Genomic DNA, 21,797 nt, shown 5'->3' on the forward strand with positions numbered 1-21,797 from the left:
AAACATGTTGGTGGCTTTTGTTTTTTGATGTTTATTAAATTGTGAGAATCTTTTATCAACCACCGCATTGTTTGCTGCTTGGATGTGTATGCAGTCAAAGAAGAAACACATGTTGGCTATTGTTTGAGCAACAATTGGATACAGAATTAGTTGAAGACAATCACAAAGACGACTTACTGGATTTACTCATGGACCAGTAATAAGTAACATTTCCGATAAACACTATTTCTTGTAATTAAAAAAAATATACGAGAAAAATACACATACATGTAATTAAAATTGCAGGAACCATGCCACGATCATATTAAATTCAAATTCATACGCAATCTCTTCCACACAATAATAATATACTTTGATCAAAAATATTTTTTCATGTGCAACTGAATATACGAAATTTTGGGAGCCACGCTACGACCTCGTTATATCCGAATTTGCATTATAGCAGGGCGCGTTATAGCAGGGTTGCACAGTATATATATATATATATATATATATATATATATATATATATATATATATATATATATACACACACACGCACACACATATACATATAGTCATAAGCAATGACAGCTGTTTCTTTACTAAGCAATGTCAATTCTTTACTGGAATCATAACCATAAGATGCATGTTCAAGTAACACTAGGAGGTGTGCACATATTTGCATGTACCATAATTATTTCACCAAGATATCTTGCTGTTACATTACAGTAAAACTCATACAAGTTGTCACTGAAGCATATAAAGAAAGCAATAATGTGTGTGTGTTTCTGTGTGTGCCCAGGATTTGAAATATCCAGTAACAAGTACCATATATACTAGCATGTAAGTTGGACCCAAATGCAGGCTGCATAGATCCATATCTGCCATCACATAATGCACTGGCAGATCCATGTCTATGCAGTTTGTTATGACTAATCACTAGAAAAAACTATAATGACCATGATCTGCCAGCACATTTTGCAACAATGGACTAGGGTTGATATTTTTTCGCTGTTGAACTGGACATGTGAGTATATATGGTAGCAGACTGGCTACCTGTTTTGTACTTTTACTAAATAAAATCCGGTTGCAATTTTTTGAAGATTATAAATCTGAGAGAACTCTGGATGAAGATATGTATGATTTGATTGATTTAAACAGTTTTTTTGTTACCGAAACAAAGTACTGGTATAAATGACCATTTTGCATAAATTCTTAGAGTATCTTATGACTTGTTTTCAGACTTATGACTTGTTAAGAAACCTGATTTTCAAAAAGATAGCAAAAATGAGCAACTTGCTACTGTTTCTTTAAGTCTAACTTTCTATAAAATACTAAGTGAATTACGAAAAAACCCAAATTTCACAAAAGCTAGAATGAATGAAATACTATAATGCTCAAAAACTTCATTGGAACCCTGCAATGTTCAGAAAACATTTAAACTATTAATTTTCTTTCTTAACTCTTCACCTGTAAGTAAATGTTGGTCTCTTTGTCGAGGGACTTCCAACCGAGTCTCCACTCGGGCGTCTTTTCTCCCCTATTACTGCTGGGGGTGTATCTACACTAGGACGGATAGGATGCTTCTCTCCATTTGATGGTATTGGTCCTGCAATTCCAAGTGGGTCTGAAAATGTATCAACCTGAAATGAAGAAATACCATAAGAAAATTATCTTTCCTCACAAAATTTTGCATAAAATGAACTTTTAAAAACTGTATTTAAAGCAAAGATATTGCATAAAAATGTAAGGGCATATCTTCAGTATAAAATCATGTGATACAGGAAAAGTAACTCTAACAAAGAAGCATCGTCCATTTAACAAAAATTCTGTTGGTCAATTGTTTCAAATTTCTGAGGAAAAACCACATAAACCAAAAGGTTCTGTTGGTGTAGATTGGTAGTAATGTCTTATCTTAATAATGATTATTTGTCACACCTCCACAACTTGTAACCAAATAATCTTCTATAATAATGTTACCCGTATTAGACTTAAGTCTTACTTGATTTTAACCACTATCAAATGAATTTAAACTGTAGACTCACCACTCCAATTTGAGGCATATCCCATAATGATTCATTTGTGACTTTATTAAAGAAGTACGGCCGATTTTCCCGCTTGCTCCAGAATTTTCGCCATCCAGCCTGAAGCAGTTCTATGGGAAGATCATGGACTGGATCCGGGGACATCGGAGTAGGAGAGCCCAATGAATTTTGTTGTTGAAGAGGCAGTGGCGATCCAAATGAATTCTGGCCTGATACTGGGGATGGGGCCTCTGGTGTGTTTGGAGACAGTGGAGTGTTATTCTGCTTAGTTTGGTCTTTCTCTGTTCCAAGGTTGGGGCCCCCATTTTTCACAAAGTTTCCCTTTATAGCAATATTACTACTGTTCGGATTTTTAATAGTTATTTTTAGCTGTCCACTTGATGTTTCCACTGCTGTGGATGAAGTCTTTTGGCCATCCATACTTAACATTTACCTACAACAGGAAAGGTGAATCAGTTATGTCACTCCAGTCCACCATAGATCAACATTATTTACAGTAAAAATATGCTCAAAATGATACAACTTCACAAGGCTGGTGACTAGAAATGTCTTCAAGAAACACAAGTGCCCTCCACAGTGTCTAAAAACTTACCTAAACACAAAACTACCTCCTCTATGGTATATACAGGCAATATAAATTTTTAAAATGTGAACAAGATTTTAGAAGACTTCAAAATTATTCAGCTGTTGAAGATGCAATCAAATGGGCCCTAACAAAAGCAGCATGTGACTTAAGGAAAATGCCTTAAGATTACAAAACTACACTTTATGATGAATATGTCTTTTTTATAATTTTGTTAGCAGTAACGAATGTTTATGAAATCAGAACAATGATGTTAGACAAGTTACCAACTTAAGTAGTTAGTACTGAATAAAAAATTCTGTCATCAAAAGCAAACAAGATATCTAATGAAAGCATTTCATTTATATATAATAAAAAAACATTTAAGAACTGTTGCCCATGACACAAACATTCAAGAACTTTAGAACTGATCCAGCTAATTATTTTTAACTATCCAACACTTTCTCGTGTAAGAAGATTTACTAATCTAAAAATGTAAGAGTGAAACAAATTATCATCGTTTTCTTTAATGACAAAAATATTTATTAGAATGTCTCCATAAGACAGATATGAACATCTTTGTAGCTATGGAAAGCTTTTAAATAATATGCATTCATTGACACTATTCTGTACATAAAATGGCTTTAAGTTTTGTCATAACACATTTCATTACACCATGTATTTTGGTCATATGACTCCAAATAAGCACAACTGAAACTATACACTGTGCTGAATTTTACATCCTAGTAACTGCTAATTGATATAAAATTGAATGATCTGTCATGCGACAATATCATTATATTCTTGTATAGTTTCTGAAACTTTACCAGACAAAAGTACTTTGAATGGACTGATGCTCTGCCGAAAAAAATTTCCAGGAATTCAAGGTAATGCCGTTTCTTGTTTTTAATTGATGAATATTGAAACTATTTCTGATATTCTTCAGTGACAGCATTTTAAAATTTGCCACTGTGATAGCCATATTGGATATAAGATTTGGCACCATTTTTGTTTAGGAAAAATGACATCATCTGAAGATTTCTGGTGAAAAATTTGTGCCAATAATGCCATCCAATCAAGAGAATCAGTTACAAAAGATTTTCCATACTTTCATAATGGCAGCCATAGTGAATGTTTTTGGGGCACCATTTCATTCAAGACCAGCAAGGTATCATATTTATGTTGATATGCCTTTCCATTTTGGACAAGTAGCAATAACAACATTTCAAGATGGCTGCCTTTGCACCCATATCCAATGTCGGATGGATACCATTCTCATTTAGAACCTACAAGATACCATAAAAAGTCTTTTAGCGAATATGAAGCTTTTGGGGTTGGTGGCGTAAAACTAATTTTAATAATGGTAATGCCTACCTGTTGCTACTGCAAAGCTGGTACTTTTCTGGGCTGAAGATAACCCAACCCCGTATGACAAGAATTTGTCCTCCCATAATGGTGAACCAGGTTTCCGGAACAATGGATCACCCTTGGGATGCCCCACACATGCTGCCCATGAGTAGTAACTTCCTTCTTTTTCAGGCAGCAGCCTAACTTCATGGGACATCAGTGTGGGGTGGGACAAGGGAATCTGCCAATAGCAACAGGTAAGTATTACATCATTGAGTTTTACCCTAAATAGGACAGAAAGGACATCTTCATCTCTGGGGACTGAAAGGGTTGAGCTTCCCTATTACAAGGGGGATGGGTTTAAGCACTCACAGGGAATGGGGTGCAGCTCACTCTCTGCCCATTAGGACAAAAAGAGGATGCTGCTCCTCCGTCTTGAGAGGGCATGACTCACTTTCTGCACCCATGGTATGGAAAGGGTGTTGTTTCTCCCTAATGGGAGGATGCAACTCACTCTCTATTCGTTTATAACCTCCCTTGCCAAACCATAGGTTGCAGATGGGACAACCATCTGTCCTCTCTCAACCTGTACAAGATAAGCCATTCCCAGGAGTACTTCCTGTAAATGCACCTACTGAAACCCTGCTTTGACATTGTTCCGGTAAAAGGAAGCTAAAATGAAGATTTTTATTTTTTTAAAAATAAAAGTAAACACATGGTAATGAGTGGATTATGTCAACACTGATTTTTACAATGAGAAGTCACCATATTCGAGTGTTTCATAATGCTTAAATGCATAAAAGGGACAGGGTTCATACAGAATTCTGAATGATAAATTCAAAGACTTTTCCAAAACTGTCATAGATCATAAACATAGATTTCCACGACCTACTTTCACTAACATTTTGTATACAAGTTATGTTATATGAGAAAATAATGAATACAAAATACTACAATACTGTTTAATGATGAAATGAAACAAAACGGGTCATCAAAAGAAAGAAACCAGGAAAACTTGACTACATTTGAATCAAACAACTTTGGATAATTTTTTCTGTGATTATGGTAAGAAATTAAAATGCTTGGGTTTATTTCAATTTTCAAAGACTTTTAAAGACCTTAGGGTCATCTGCTCAATTTTCCCAAACTTTCAAGGCCTTGAAAATGCTACCTCATTTTTCACAAACTTTCAAAGACCTTCTAAGACTGTATGAACCCTGAGGGAGTGATGCTAAGCTGAGTTGAGAAACATACAAGATTATCAAGTCAACCAGGCTTAAATGGAAGCTATACACTATTAAATTAGCAGAAAACCTGTTGGTGCAATTGCTAATAAAACTGATGAAAATCAAGGAAAGCTATCCTAAACTAATACTGAAAAAGAACCAAGCATGTGACATGAACATAAAAAGGTGTGTGTAAATTACTTTACCACGTATAAAAATAGAACACAATTCACAATATAGGTAATCTGAATTGCAAATGATATGGGATGAACCATAAAATGAATCAACAATATTAACTGCAGATCCAGGTAAGTAGCAAAATAAATGTACATTTTTCATTTGGTTTTCTGTAATTATGGCATGTAATGTAGAGTTTACTCTTTTTATGCTCAGATTATGCTTTTTTGCCTCTAAATTAGTAATAATTATGCTTAAACCTCTCTGGAGATCATCTGTATTAACCTGCAACAAAACAGTTCAGGTTCACTTTTAATTTAATTTCCCTTTGATCAGGTACCTGAGCAACTGATCACTAGGATCGACTGGTATATTTCAAGCTGACCACTGTAGTGGCCACACTGGATTTTTAATCAGAACCATTTTCATTTGGGGCCAATTAGACATCATAAGAAGCCTTCTGGTGCAAACCCTACTGTTTAATCTCACTTTTAAGTTGAGTCCAATTGCAAACTTTACAGACCCAGATAATGTGCCAGCTGATCTGGGTCTGCACAGTTTGATAGGACTAATCAGTAGAACCACATAGATCCTGATCTACAGGTGCACTATGCTATGGCAGATCAGGATCTCTTGTTTGCAGTTTTGCTCAACCTATAACCAAGTATATATGGTAACGGGTATATCAACATGACTTTCCATTCAGGAGGACTAGGAATGTCTAAGCAATAAGACAGACGGGCATCAGATGACAGGCCATGGGCTAAAAGATGGATGGACATCAAATGACAGATACACGACAGGCCATGGGCTAAAAGATGGATGGACATCAAATGACAGTCACATGACAGGCCATGGGCTAACAGACAGCTGGACAACAAATGAGAGACACATGACAGGCCATGGGATAACAGATGGATGGACATCAGATGACAAGACACATGACAACCCATCCCATAAGTTCTTGTGGTCTATATAACCAGTTGAGTTAGAAATGACAAAGTCAAAAATATTTTCATTTACCGGTATCTTGAAACAGCCTCTATAAATGTGTAGGAGATTATATGCAACGTATCTCTGTACCATAGTTGTAATGTACTCTTTAAATGTGTAGGAGATTATATGCAAAGTATCTCTGTACCACAGTTGCAATGTATTCTATAAATGTGTAGGAGATTATATGCAAAGTATCTCTGTACCATAGTTGTAATGTATTCTATGATTGTGTAGGAGATTATATGCAATGTACCTCTGTACCATAGTTGCAATGTATTCTATAAATGTGTAGGAGATTATATGCAATGTATCTCTGTACCACAGTAGTAATGTATTCAAACTCAGCAGTTGTTACTGATGCTGCAGGTGAGTAAACAATCAAACCTCTAAATAGTGGCCAACTTTGAGAAAAGGCCAAACTTGTATTTGGACAAACACCATGCACCAAATTACTATTATCATTATTTTTCTTTTACATGTACTATTATTAATATCATTATTATTATTATTATCAACAAAGTTTAGTGCATTATTTTAAAAAAAAACATAAAATACATGTACATGTTTGTTCCCCCACAAAGTAACATGTATCTTCCACACATGAATATTGTATCCAGTCTTACTTGAATCAACCTATAAATTAAATCACCAAGGACTCTTGTAAAAAACACTACTAATCTGAATTTCATCAATCAAGAGAAAACACTAATTACACTACTAAAGCGATATTATTATATGACCATAAAACCATATATGACCATAAAACCATATATGACCATAAAACCATATATGACCATAAAACCATATATGACCATATGACCAAATGAATGACGTATTAGTGTCAAAATATCTGAATTCAATAGCCAAATTGTTTCAGGTAGCTAGGCCCTAAAATGCAAAAGAGCACTGTCCATAGGACTTTGTTTGCTAGCTGGAATATTGGGAATACAAGTGTCGGAATAGAGCATAAGTATGTATACGGGTTGTGCATTTTTGTGTGATCAGAAAGGTAATTTGGACTGGAGGCAGTCAAGAAAATGTAGCATAGCATAAAGAATAGGTATTATGTTTGATTCTGGAGTAAATGGGTACCCAGTAAAGGGTATGGGGAGGGTCTCAGTTCTTGGTACACTCAGGATGTTCCTAGCAGCTGCTTGAACATCTTTAAGTTTATGTAGTTGATATTGAGACAAAACAGAGAGAAGAGAATTGCACTAGTCAGGTATGTTTGATTCTCCAACTTGCAATGTCTCAATATGCAAAAATAAAAGCTTGAACATTTGTAATCATGATTAGTGTGGACGACTGTAATGCACACCATGTCATGCAAAATAATTTCAGACAAAATATGACCATACTAATTCTGAAAATGTATCAATGAACAAAAATATGTAACAATATAAAAGAAATGTATCAATGTACATTAATAAAGCAGTTGTAATTAATATTTGTGGTAAAAAAAATTCAACCTTGCATGAATCTTGAAAAAAGAAAAAGTAAATTTCTCGCTATCTGTTTATGCAAATGCAGCATAGAGCTGGGTTCAACAAAATATTTTTTGAACATACCATGATACCTACAATGTTATACTGCAATTATATTAGGGCCCAACAAGTCAATGTTCTGGGGCAGGAGCCTGACATTTATTTCGTTAATTTTCATCTGTCATTAGCTAGAAAAATTGGATTGCTATGTTTTATAGCAAAATAGCACCATATTATGCCCATACTATTTAGAAAAAATATTAATTATCTTGAGATAAAATAAAAGATAATATTTCAGCTCAAAATGAAATAATCGCTCTCCATCCCCCAAAAAAGAACAAATGACCAGTACCCTCAAATAGATAAATTTTGCTATATGTATGATAATTGTGTAGCTAAAATGGGATGATTAAGCTTACATTATAACTGATACTGTGAAAGACATACTGACATGAGCTTATTGATACAGATAGGAAGTATTGATACTAAATCCTACAATTATCAAACCAAACTATTGATATAATAGGCAGGGATGCTCTGAATGGGATGCAAATGCCTTGGCAAGATATCTCCCATAGAGGGAAAGTAAACAAAGCACACTTACTCAACAAACAAGAAAATATTTGGTGGACTTGAGAAATTATGTAAAGTTCAGACAGAAAACAAGTGCACTTCTTAAAATCATTGGATGACTGCAGTCTTACAAAGGCATACATATACATAACATGCTCACATATGCTAGCAAACAATTTGGGTTTTTTATCCAAAATATTTCTGAAAGTTAGATTTCACCAATATTTTACATTTCATTTGGCCACTGCATTTGCATATGTGACACACATCAATCATTTGATTCGAGGATTATAAATGTAATTATATTTGTAACATTCAGCAATATTTTGTGGCTGATACAAACATTTTGTCAACAAAAAAAATGTAAAAACTATATCATAAATAATTAAAACACGCTGGTAATATCATTAAAGTCTCTGGAATTTCCATACATTCCTTACTGACACAAACTACTACTGTGCTGGTACAGTGTAAAAGTACAAGAGCATGTACCACCAGAAAAAAATACAATGGCAAACCAGTACACCAGTAATACCACAAACCTCTATTACAGCTCTATTCAAGCTGATTTTTACTAGTTTTTGTAGCTCTGGTTAAATTGTATCTTGGGATTTTTGCAACATGTTTTAAACCTTTGTAAAAACAAAGTAATTAATATTTGATTAATTATGTATTTATTTAAGGGCTTCCAATACAACCTATTCAATAGTTATAATTGTCAGTAACTAATCTGTCTGCTCATTTTTAGACTTTTTCAAGTTCTTCCTGTAATACTTGGGACTGGGAGTTCCCAAACTGCACAAAAATATTCTAACATAGATTCAACCAAACCTTCAAACGCTATATCTTCACATTTTATGAGTAATATTATTAGTTATATCATAAAGTATGATTTGCCTCAGTGCATATTTACTAAAAGTGTAGGTTCCACTTCAGATCACAAGCATTTCTCATGCCTAAATATCTGGTTGAAATTTCCTTTCAAGGAATATAACATACTAATTTTACAAGGTTTTTCGTTTGTCATCTGCATTATACTGTATTTGTTCAGTTGGTATCGCATATCCTATTTATATACCAATTAAACTTAAGATTTGTTTTTAACAAAATATAAAAAGAAAAACAGCTCACCTGTAAATGAGGCTTATAGATTCAAAACAATAAACAATAATAAAATTTATAATTGAAGTATTGTAGTTCCTTCTTATAAAAAGCCCCCCGTTTTACCACAGAGAAATATAAATTCAACTTGAAAACAGTAATGGCAGGTATAATTGTGATGTTGCAAGTTTATATTTTCTCCACCTGCAAAAGAATGCAAGTACTAGCTTTAGCAGACAGGAAAATAAAATAAATGAAGATAATGAACTAAACCTGCCAAACTAGCACAAAAGGCAAATCCCACTTCTACTTCAAAAACACAACTAATTTTCCCAACCATCTAGAACCAGTCTAACAAACTGCTAATGAAAAAATATGCCTCCAATTTAATTGAAAGTGACACACTTCATTCAGAAAATATTGTTACCAACTGATAAATTTCCCCAACATGAAATGCAATGGTGTAACTAATAGGTTACTAAAGATAAGTAGTCCAGGAATTCCAAAGTTCACCCAAATATGAACAATTAACTGTTCACATGATTCTGGAGATCTGATTTTAATCAGGTTGTAGTAATAACATTATAATTTAGTTACAACTTGGAGTTACTGGGACTGAAAATATTCTAAAGCCAATATGCTGTACTTCGAAATTTTGCTCTGGGACACAACTGTTATTCTAGTCCTACCATGTAAGACTTATTACGTTGTTTATGTTTTAGTGCTACAGAACAAAATATCGGATGATGTGTCTTACGTTGTAGGACTACTGTTATTCCAACTGTAATCTGATAGACTGAGTTCAGATCAGGGCCAGATTATGACATGCTGAGGCCCTAGGCTATGGGAAGCTGTAAAGGCCCTATTTGGTAAGTGTTCACTTAGAATAAGGCTGTTAAAAAAATTCTGAAATGTTTATAAGCCCCTTCAGACTGTGAGGCCCTAAGCTGTAGCTTGTTTAGCTGATGCCTAAATCCAGCCCTGGTTCAGATAATTGTGTAAGAGCTATGATGGACTATGTAGATGCCAATAGTGTGCAAATATGATGTGATATATATATCCCACCCACCTCCGAGTTAGAATTTATCACTGTCTATCGATTCTGCTGTGCTCGTTTTCAAGTCCTAAGATCAAAATACACGATTTAATTAACCATTACTTTTACGGTTAATTACACCTTGCATCGACTGATCTTGTGTATAAAAGGGTACTTTAATTTCTATATTTATCAACTAACATTTATGTAAATAACGCTGCATCGGTTTAGCTGCGAAAAATTATCATAGGGAAAGCACAGCAGTATATACTTTCCTTATGAGGATTTTTAGTTGTTCGAATGTAAATATTGATCCATGCATGCAGGGTTTTAATTTACTAATTTGGAAAAGCAAGACAATGATCGGTCGAATGGACTACATCAATTTAAAGACTTTATATTTATGCATTGTTTAGTATGCTGACTAACATTCTTTTCCATTTATTTTCCGCAAAATAAGGTGAATATTTCTGGCACAGTTCCCTCAAGCAAGAGCATCGAAGCCATAATGCTAATGAGATGAACATGAAACGTAAAAGTGGAATGAAAAGTATTATTTTACGAAACGCAATTTGGGGATCCATGTTTAATAGCGCTATACTTATTGTGTACATTTATGCTTTAAGATAAATATTCGTAATTCTAACTATTTAATGTTGATTTTTTATCTCTTAAATTTTAATAAATTGTAAAGTTTTGATGATCTAATATAATATGTTATTTATATTTCGCAAATTTTAATCAATATAATGTTTACGTTTAAAAAAGCCCGGATGATAATTTTATCACTGTCCTGAAATATATACTATGTACAACTCTATTTGATGTGTTTGAGCGCCTATCGGTGTTCTTCACGTACACGTAATATAATCACGAGATTGATCATTTGCATCATGTCTGAATGGTAGGAAAAAAACGTACTTGGTGTTGAATTGAGAGATTTTTGGAGAGAAAGAAAAAAAAAACATTTCTGCGCACTTTAGGTTTCCGTCTGCAATACTGAAGCAAAACGCATACCAAATTCGACCGATTGACCAAAATAAAATACAGCAATGCTTACAATTCGAAAAGAAGGAATTGTCACCAGAATATTCTGTTCAAAATAATATTAATTTTGGACACAGGGGATACCAACCCCGTATTTTCCTGACTCGCGATATGTCGGCCTATTCTGACCACAGCTTTGAAAAGATGTAACGTTTATCCATCGGTCTATGGAAATGAAATACATTACTTTGGACTGTTTCTGTCAGCAGTTCGGTCGAGTAATTAGGTCAGGTTTATAGCTAGTTTTACAATATTCAACAAAACAGTGCCAATAAATGGCAAGAGATATGAAGCAAACTAAACAGATCTTGTATAAGAAAAGGTAGTAGAGTTCAAAATTTTATATAAAAAATAAGCTATTATGTGGAAGAGAAAGAACAAAGAATAGGATGCAATGTGTTTAAAACGTCATGTTGATGGGGAAATTACTAAAGAATTCAGAAACAGACTATACGACGTGTAATTTCTTGAGAATTTATGTTCTAGCGGATAGTGGACATGTTGGTTACAAGGACGTCATTTCAACTTTTTCGCGGGGGGGGGGGGCAAAACTTGATTGGGGCGCGTCAAAACTTGATGGGGAGGGGGAACTTGACGGTCTTGTTCATTTTCGTACATAGGCTACAGCAATTTTACAGCACACCCCAACCCCCCAATGACGTCCCTGGTTGGTTAGGAGACGATTCTGTATGTGTGGGAAAACTTCTTGCAAAATTGGAAACTTGGATTAATATGCAGTATTGTTTTAAGGTATAATTTCCATCTTTTACATAATATATTTATTTGTATGATTCTAAAAGATACATAGTAAATCGGATTTTCTGGGTTACCAGTTCAAGAAGGTCATGGAGTGGGTTTTCATGTTGACATTTAGAAATCACATTTTCATATTCATTTCTAGTCGAAATGCGGGATATTTGTTTTTACACTTTATGAATATCACTTTCCTTAATTAAAGTACGATCGTTCTTTCTTGAAACAAAATGGATTGTTTTAACAAAAATAAAATGTGATCCAATGTGTACAGAAATGTATCGTTGCGTAGAATTACCCGACATGGTGGTAACATTGCTCCGTTTTAATTTGTATTTTTTATTTTCAAAAATAATTTCTCATGTCGGTGACATTGATGGTCCACCATAGTTCTTCTATTAATACTGTAATTACGTTGTACAATTGCTCAACCGGCAGATTCTGTCCAGACTCATCGTGTACAGGCAAAACACGAACTTCTAACCAATTATCCTTTACTGGTACAGCTGTTTTACTATCATAGAAAATCTGTGTCTGAGGAACATTTAAGTTTGTGGTGATTGTAAGATCTGGGAACCTAACATCCTTTTCATTTAAAACCATACCGATTACACCACTAAATAATGTATTAAACGGTGGTTCTCGTCATCATCCAATAACTGTGACAAGAACAGGGGTACCCTTGTTGAATAACAGTCGATATGTTGTGTTTTTGTGTGTGTGTGTGTCTCATTTGAGATAATTTTGCGTTTACATATACGGTGGAAAAGTTAACCGGGGTGAATTCAGAGGTGAATTCCACTTAATCGTTGTAGAAATAATCCCGGACTGTTTTCGCGCCTGGTTGTGCAGTCATTAACCGGATATTTTCACGAGCACTTGCGATGATTCACATCGAGTTGGTATTGGTACATCTGGATGGTCCCAAGGGCTGATGTATATTTGCCTTTTCACAAGATTATGTTTCAGTGTATACGAGTTTCTTGTTACGCTATTGTGAAGAAGATATTTGTCAACAAGTGGAACAAAATTATGGAACCTCATCACATCGAGCAGAGTCAACCACGTACATGAAACGATAAATCTAATCTTAAACACAAACACGGAAGACAGTTAACTACCCAATCCGGTAGATGTTGAGCCCTTCGAACTCATTTTCATATCCGGCATCCAACAACACTGATCATGTATAAATGAGCGTTTCTTGAATAGTATCGTCTAGTGCAAGACGTTACTGATGGCTCGCTACTATGGATATTATTTTTCACTAAAGTCATTGCACCCCACAAACCGGCTACGGTGAATAAATATGGTCCAGACTCACGCACCTTTAAGATGTGACGTCTAATTGAATCAAAGCCATCCCCGACAGGACTGATGTTCCTGAGTAAACTGAGATCTTTGTTACAATTCTGGATGAGCTGTTCAATGTGATGTTTCCATTTGAGGTGGTTGTCAAAGAACATTCCTAGGAATTTTACTACTGTTACGTATTTGATTAATTGATTTTGCATATAGAAGTTTGGGTAGACTAGGTTGTTATTTCGTTTGGGGGTGAATATGATTACCACAGTTTTTTCATGAGATATTTTGAAACCCCATTTGTCCGCCCATCTCCCTATGTTGTCTAGGCTCTGCTGGATTTCTTTAACTACTGTATTATTGGCAGGATTTCCATTCCTCCATATGCCACTATCATCTGCAAATTGTGACATAGGTATTTTTGTAGAGGCTGCATTTAGGTCAAGGTCGTTTACCATTAGGTTAAATAGTAGGGGACTTATTACACTGCCTTGCGGTGTTCCATTTTCAAGAGAAAATTCTTACGAATTTGTGTTGCCTATTCTTCTGGTAATTTCCGGCCTGTTAGGAAATCGCCAATCCAGTTCAACAAGAGTCCAGTTATTCCAAATTGGTTTAATTTGGCCATTAGTCCATTGGTCCATACAAGGTCGAACGCTTTTTCTAGGTCTAGAAAAACCGCTATAAGGTTGCGATCGGTTTTCCTATGTGCGTTAAAAGCGAGTTTGATGTTACCTTCTGCATGTTGTACCGGATAATCGAAGATATTTTCCCAACGGTATTCGACGATTTGTTTCTGACAATCGATAGCAATTCCTGATGCAGTTCTGACAGCCCCTGATGCAGCCGCTTTTGCAACCGCTGAAGCTAACAACAGTGTAATCCCCGCAAGGAATGGATATTCCACCTTTTTGTTTGTTTGTTTATTGTTTGTTTTTTTGTTGTTGTTGTTTTGTTTTGTTTTTTGGTTTTGTTGGGACTTGGGGTTGCAATTTTATCAGTTTCACCTTTCATTTGGGTAAGTTTAATATCACTGAGGTGTTATTGTGTTTTGCAGCATTAAGCTGAGTAAGTTCTTTTTGGGTCAACCACATGCAGACATTTCCAGTTAATTTTGCTGGAGAAAAGTTTCAATATGACCCCACAGTTGTCTTTTAATCGTTTTTGTTTTCCCCAGCTGGTTTTCGCTAATGCTGACCTTTACTACATGAAAGGATATTATTACTTAAAATCGTTATAGATTTAATCACTCAATAAATTTTCTACAGGCGCATCAAGGATCGTCATTCGACCACCAGTGCCCTCAACCAAGGGTCTTGTCTTCATACCATCAGCATAACCGACACGTGCATGAAAATACATGTCAACAACAGATTGTCTGACCAACTCCTGATGTTCCAGTGAAAAGTAATAAATCGGGTACAACCTGCGAAAGTCTTTTTGGGAAATTTGCAAACAAGTGTCAACATTTTGATGCCGGCCCATGTACGACCACATAATGTGATATGCACGTACAATAAAAGGTGTGGTTTTGGCATAGTCTAGCCGAATTTATTTAGTTGGTTCCTGATGACCGTTTAGCCGCAGACAAGCTTGTCAAATATAATCTTACTTAGGGACTGATTATTATCTTGCGCTATAAATTGAAACGCCACAAATACGCGTTTTGGTGCTTTAAAACCATGTTGGGAACTTATCTGCCTTGTAAACTTTCACGTTATTTTACTTGATAGGTACGCATCTGCCGTATGTGCGAGAAATGACAGCGTTGAAAGGGTTCCCGGATACATAAACGATAACAAACCCGATTCTGTCGTCAGTGAATGTAGTCAGTCAATGGGTTAGCACAGGCATCCACAATGTTGATGTTAACAACTCAGTTCTATCATGACGGATAAGAAGAGCATGCAAAAATGTATCGTAGGCGTTGTTCTTACGACATGTTTTAAATTTTCATGAGAAAACAATTAAAACAACTATTATTGTGTACAAAATAGTTGTATTTGTCACAAATTAATTTTAAATATTGCAAATATAATTATATGTATGATCCTTTAAGAACTTGTTGTCCAATGGGATGTTGTGAAAGATATTTGGGGAAAAGTGTAACTTTTGAAAAAATGTCGGATTGAAATAAGACTAGTACATGTTAAAATGTGAAGTACATGCACTCCTTTGTAAGACTGCGAATCATTCTATGATTTTCAGGAGAGAACTTGTTTCTATTTAAATATTATTTTTTAAATCCACTAAATATTTTCTGGTTTGTTGAGTAAGTGTGTATTATGTTCACTGGATGTTTACTCTCTCTCTCTCTCTCTCTCTCTCTCTGATAAACATCTTGCCCCGATGTTGACATTCCATTCAAAGTTTCCCTGTCTGTCATGTAAATAGTGAAGCTGGTAAATTGTTGGCTTCAGTGTCAGCACTTCCTGTTTTTATCAACAAGCTGTTGATTTTGCGGGATGTCCGTGATAGTGTAAGCTTAAACATCCCACTTTAGTTACAGTTTTCAGATTCAAGCTATACAACTATTAGCATGCACATAACAAACTCTTGTATTTGTTCATTTGGGGAGACGCGATTTGAATTGTTTCTTTGCAACAAACGAGCGAAAGATTATTTTCAGCTACTGACAGACGGAATTTTATTACCTGCTTCGGAACATTAAACTGTTGGTCACAACATAATTACGATATACCGTATCGTGGTATGTTAAAAATTTACCCGGTTTATCGTGGTACAGAATTTTTCGCTAGTACCCAGCTATAACAATAACTGAAAGGTTGTGGATTTTTAAAAATTATTTTTGTTCATTCTCTACAGTTCTTCATTACTTCCATATTCTCAGTCATCCATGGCTTAGCGAAGTGAAGTTGTCCTGCACTATGGTTATTTCAATTTGATAGTATAATCAACACTGCACTATGGTTATTTCAATTTGATAGTATAATCAACACTGCACTATGGTTATTTCAATTTGATAGTATAATCAACACTGCACTATGGTAATTTCAATTTCATAGTATAATCAACACTGCACTATGGTTATTTCAATTTCATAGTATAATCAACACTGCACTATGGTAATTTCAATTTCATAGTATAATCAACACTGCACTATGGTTATTTCAATTTCATAGCATAATCAACACTGCACTATGGTTATTTCAATTTGATAGTATAATCAACACTGCACTATGGTTATTTCAGTTTGATAGTATAATCAACACTGCACTATGGTAATTTCAATTTGATAGTATAATCAACACTGCACTATGGTAATTTCAATTTGATAGTATAATCAACACTGCACTATGGTTATTTCCGTTTGATAGTATAATCAACACTGCACTATGGTTATTTCCGTTTGATAGTATAATCAACACTGCACTATGGTTATCTCAATTTCATAGTATAATCAACACTGCACTATGGTTATTTCAATTTCATAGTATAATCAACACTGCACTATGGTTATTTCAATTTCATAGTATAATCAACACTGCACTATGGTTATTTCAATTTGATAGTATAATCAACACTGCACTATGGTTATTTCAGTTTGATAGTATAATCAACACTGCACTATGGTTATTTCAATTTCATAGCATAATCAACACTGCACTATTGTTATTTCAATTTGATAGTATAATCAACACTGCACTATGGTAATTTCAATTTGATAGTATAATCAACACTGCACTATGGTAATTTCAATTTGATAGCATAATCAACACTGCACTATGGTAATTTCAATTTGATAGCATAATCAACACTGCACTATGGTTATTTCAGTTTGATAGCATAATCAACACTGCACTATGGTTATTTCAATTTGATAACATAATCAACACTGCACTATGGTTATTTCAGTTTGATAGTATAATCAACACTGCACTATGGTAATTTCAATTTGATAGCATAATCAACACTGCACTATGGTTATTTCAGTTTGATAGTATAATCAACACTGCACTATGGTTATTTCAATTTGATAGTATAATCAACACTGCACTAAACACTGCACTATGGTTATTTCAATTTGATAGTATAATCAACACTGCACTATGGTTATTTCAATTTGATAGTATAATCAACACTGCACTATGGTTATTTCAATTTGATAGTATAATCAACACTGCACTATGGTTATTTCAATTTGATAGTATAATCAACACTGCACTATGGTTATTTCAATTTGATAGCATAATCAACACTGCACTATGGTTATTTCAATTTGATAGCATAATCAACACTGCACTATGGTTATTCCAATTTGATAGTATTATCAACACTGCACTATGGTTATTTCACTATGGTTATTTCAATTTGATAGCATAATCAACACTGCACTATGGTTATTTCAGTTTGATAGTATAATCAACACTGCACTATGGTTATTTCAATTTCATAGCATAATCAACACTGCACTATTGTTATTTCAATTTGATAGTATAATCAACACTGCACTATGGTAATTTCAATTTGATAGTATAATCAACACTGCACTATGGTAATTTCAATTTGATAGCATAATCAACACTGCACTATGGTAATTTCAATTTGATAGCATAATCAACACTGCACTATGGTTATTTCAGTTTGATAGCATAATCAACACTGCACTATGGTTATTTCAATTTGATAGCATAATCAACACTGCACTATGGTTATTTCAGTTTGATAGCATAATCAACACTGCACTATGGTTATTTCAGTTTGATAGTATAATCAACACTGCACTATGGTAATTTCAATTTGATAGCATAATCAACACTGCACTATGGTTATTTCAGTTTGATAGTATAATCAACACTGCACTATGGTTATTCCAATTTGATAGTATAATCAACACTGCACTAAACACTGCACTATGGTTATTTCAATTTGATAGTATAATCAACACTGCACTATGGTTATTTCAATTTGATAGTATAATCAACACTGCACTATGGTTATTTCAATTTGATAGTATAATCAACACTGCACTATGGTTATTTCAATTTGATAGCATAATCAACACTGCACTATGGTTATTTCAATTTGATAGCATAATCAACACTGCACTATGGTTATTCCAATTTGATAGTATAATCAACACTGCACTATGGTTATTTCACTATGGTTATTTCAATTTGATAGCATAATCAACACTGCACTATGGTTATTTCAGTTTGATAGCATAATCAACACTGCACTATGGTTATTTCAGTTTGATAGCATAATCAACACTGCACTATGGTAATTTCAATTTGATAGCATAATCAACACTGCACTATGGTAATTTCAATTTGATAGCATAATCAACACTGCACTATGGTTATTTCAGTTTGATAGTATAATCAACACTGCACTATGGTTATTTCAATTTGATAGTATAATCAACACTGTACTAAACACTGCACTATGGTTATTTCAATTTCATAGTATAATCAACACTGCACTATGGTAATTTCAATTTCATAGCATAATCAACACTGCACTATGGTTATTTCAATTTGATAGCATAATCAACACTGCACTATGGTTATTTCAATTTGATAGTATAATCAACACTGCACTATGGTTATTTCAATTTGATAGTATCAACACTGCACTATGGTTATTTCAATTTCATAGTATAATCAACACTGCACTATGGTAATTTCAATTTCATAGTATAATCAACACTGCACTATGGTTATTTCAATTTCATAGTATAATCAACACTGCACTATGGTTATCTCAATTTCATAGTATAATCAACACTGCACTATGGTTATTTCAATTTGATAGTATAATCAACACTGCACTATGGTTATTTCAATTTGATAGTATAATCAACACTGCACTATGGTTATTTCAATTTCATAGTATAATCAACACTGCACTATGGTAATTTCAATTTGATAGTATAATCAACACTGCACTATGGTAATTTCAATTTGATAGTATAATCAACACTGCACTATGGTTATTTCAATTTCATAGTATAATCAACACTGCACTATGGTTATTTCAATTTCATAGTATAATCAACACTGCACTATGGTAATTTCAATTTCATAGTATAATCAACACTGCACTATGGTTATTTCAATTTCATAGTATAATCAACACTGCACTATGGTTATTTCAATTTCATAGTATAATCAACACTGCACTATGGTAATTTCAATTTGATAGTATAATCAACACTGCACTATGGTTATTTCAATTTCATAGTATAATCAACACTGCACTATGGTTATTTCAGTTTCATAGTATAATCAACACTGCACTATGGTTATTTCAATTTCATAGTATAATCATAATCAACACTGCACTATGGTAATTTCAATTTCATAGTATAATCATAATCAACACTGCACTATGGTTATTTCAATTTCATAGTATAATCAACACTGCACTATGGTAATTTCAATTTCATAGTATAATCATAATCAACACTGCACTATGGTTATTTCAATTTCATAGTATAATCATAATCAACACTGCACTATGGTAATTTCAATTTCATAGTATAATCATAATCAACACTGCACTATGGTTATTTCAATTTCATAGTATAATCAACACTGCACTATGGTAATTTCAATTTCATAGTATAATCATAATCAACACTGCACTATGGTTATTTCAATTTCATAGTATAATCAACACTGCACTATGGTAATTTCAATTTCATAGTATAATCATAATCAACACTGCACTATGGTTATTTCAATTTGATAGTATAATCAACACTGCACTATGGTTATTTCAATTTGATAGTATAATCAACACTGCACTATGGTTATTTCAATTTCATAGTTCTTTTGCACATTTTTCTCCGTAAGGTGTGGCTCTGATTATAGTGAGACACTAAGTTTGTACAAGTCTGTGTTTGGTCTTGTCTCCATTTTTGATTTAGTTATGGTATATTTTCTTATTATTAAAGAATATTATTTGGAAAATATCGGAGTTGTTTCGATGTACAAAGCTGTAAGAGGGTGAGTGTAAACTTTAACAGTATGAAGACCCTTCTAGTCACACAGCTCAGCTTTGCTATTCTAACAGAAACTTTAATTATCTACAAAGTCTTCTCTTGCGTGACATTATCTAGGTACATGAATCCACAGTAATAGAATTTTCCTTCAGTGGTTCATTTCCCCCATGCTCGAGAAATAAATCTCCAATGTTTCCACAACAATGTCGTAAAATGTCTATATCTGACTGCTATTACTATCAGCATTTATTCTTGAAAAATCAAAAGGGACTGAAGAGCGATCTTGGTACCATGAGTGGAAAGATTTCCACTGCGAAGATCGCATCCCGTCTTTGTCTCAGTAGTGTGCCTCGTGCAAATGTTTTTTTTTTTTTTTCGTTCAGTATTTAAAACAACAGGGGAAACAATCCTTTAGCCATTTGGGGCACTTTACTCAACTGCATGTCCACTTCACTCATGGAATTTGTGGAAATTCGGTTTCTTATTATGATGAATGTTTCAAAACTAACTGACCACTGTACCCGAGAAATTTAGAGCAATCACTGTAGCGTACAGATGACATTCGACTTAAAACCCAAGATGATTTAAATCTCTATAGGATTCGGACCTCTTAAGTAGCCCCTTATCTCGGAGCTGAAAAGTCGAAATATACCAAGAAAACTATTGGGGTCGAAAGCTAACGATATAATATTTGGAACCCTATTCCTACAATGCAGACGCCGACCTTGATAGTTATGATTGGGCTTGAGAGGTGAATCCATCCCGTCTCCCATCGTAACTGTCATGGATGATGTCTCACTTTGTATGACTATTGGACCCTTATCACTATAACTATTTACTGACATTCTTAATTTCATTTAAAAGGAGTTCCTGTAAGTAGCCAAGCATATTAATAAACACTAAAAAGGTTTTAAAAAATGAAAATTATTTACTCACAAGTAAGAGCAATGCTGAATAAATGAAATTGTGTTGAATCGCTCAATGAAAGGATCAAATATTTTGTCATCTGTATGTTCAACAGAAAAACTCATCTTTTGCTTTGAATATTAAGCTTCTATTCAGAATACATGTGCCCGTTTCGATACAATATTAAGAACATAATCTGTATTGCTTGAAACCTTAGATAGCCTACAATTTGTGGAATGACCAACGCAGCAAATACGTTGTTGAAGGAGAATCCCAATTTCTGTAAATGT

The 21,797-nt window shown here is 34.0% G+C and overlaps 1 protein-coding gene across 1 annotated transcript in view; it reads right to left on the reverse strand.

Moving 5' to 3' along the window:
* Positions 1 to 11,039, reverse strand: part of LOC149780897 (mRNA (2'-O-methyladenosine-N(6)-)-methyltransferase-like) — a 73,471-nt gene extending 62,432 nt beyond the window's left edge. The window contains exons 1-3 of the mRNA XM_089937992.1: positions 10,959 to 11,039; positions 2,028 to 2,460; positions 1,453 to 1,625 (exon numbers count right to left, since the gene is read on the reverse strand). Of these exons, the coding sequence (XP_089794118.1) occupies positions 1,453 to 1,625; positions 2,028 to 2,456 (602 nt within the window). The 5' untranslated portion in view covers positions 2,457 to 2,460; positions 10,959 to 11,039. The remainder of the gene's footprint in view (positions 1 to 1,452; positions 1,626 to 2,027; positions 2,461 to 10,958) is intronic.
* Positions 11,040 to 21,797: the final 10,758 nt, after the last annotated feature.

The sequence above is a fragment of the Sinohyriopsis cumingii genome, chromosome 16 (genome assembly GCF_028554795.1).
Source record: "Sinohyriopsis cumingii isolate HCF-2022 chromosome 16, ASM2855479v2, whole genome shotgun sequence".
NCBI classification, from domain to species: Eukaryota; Metazoa; Mollusca; class Bivalvia; order Unionida; family Unionidae; genus Sinohyriopsis; species Sinohyriopsis cumingii.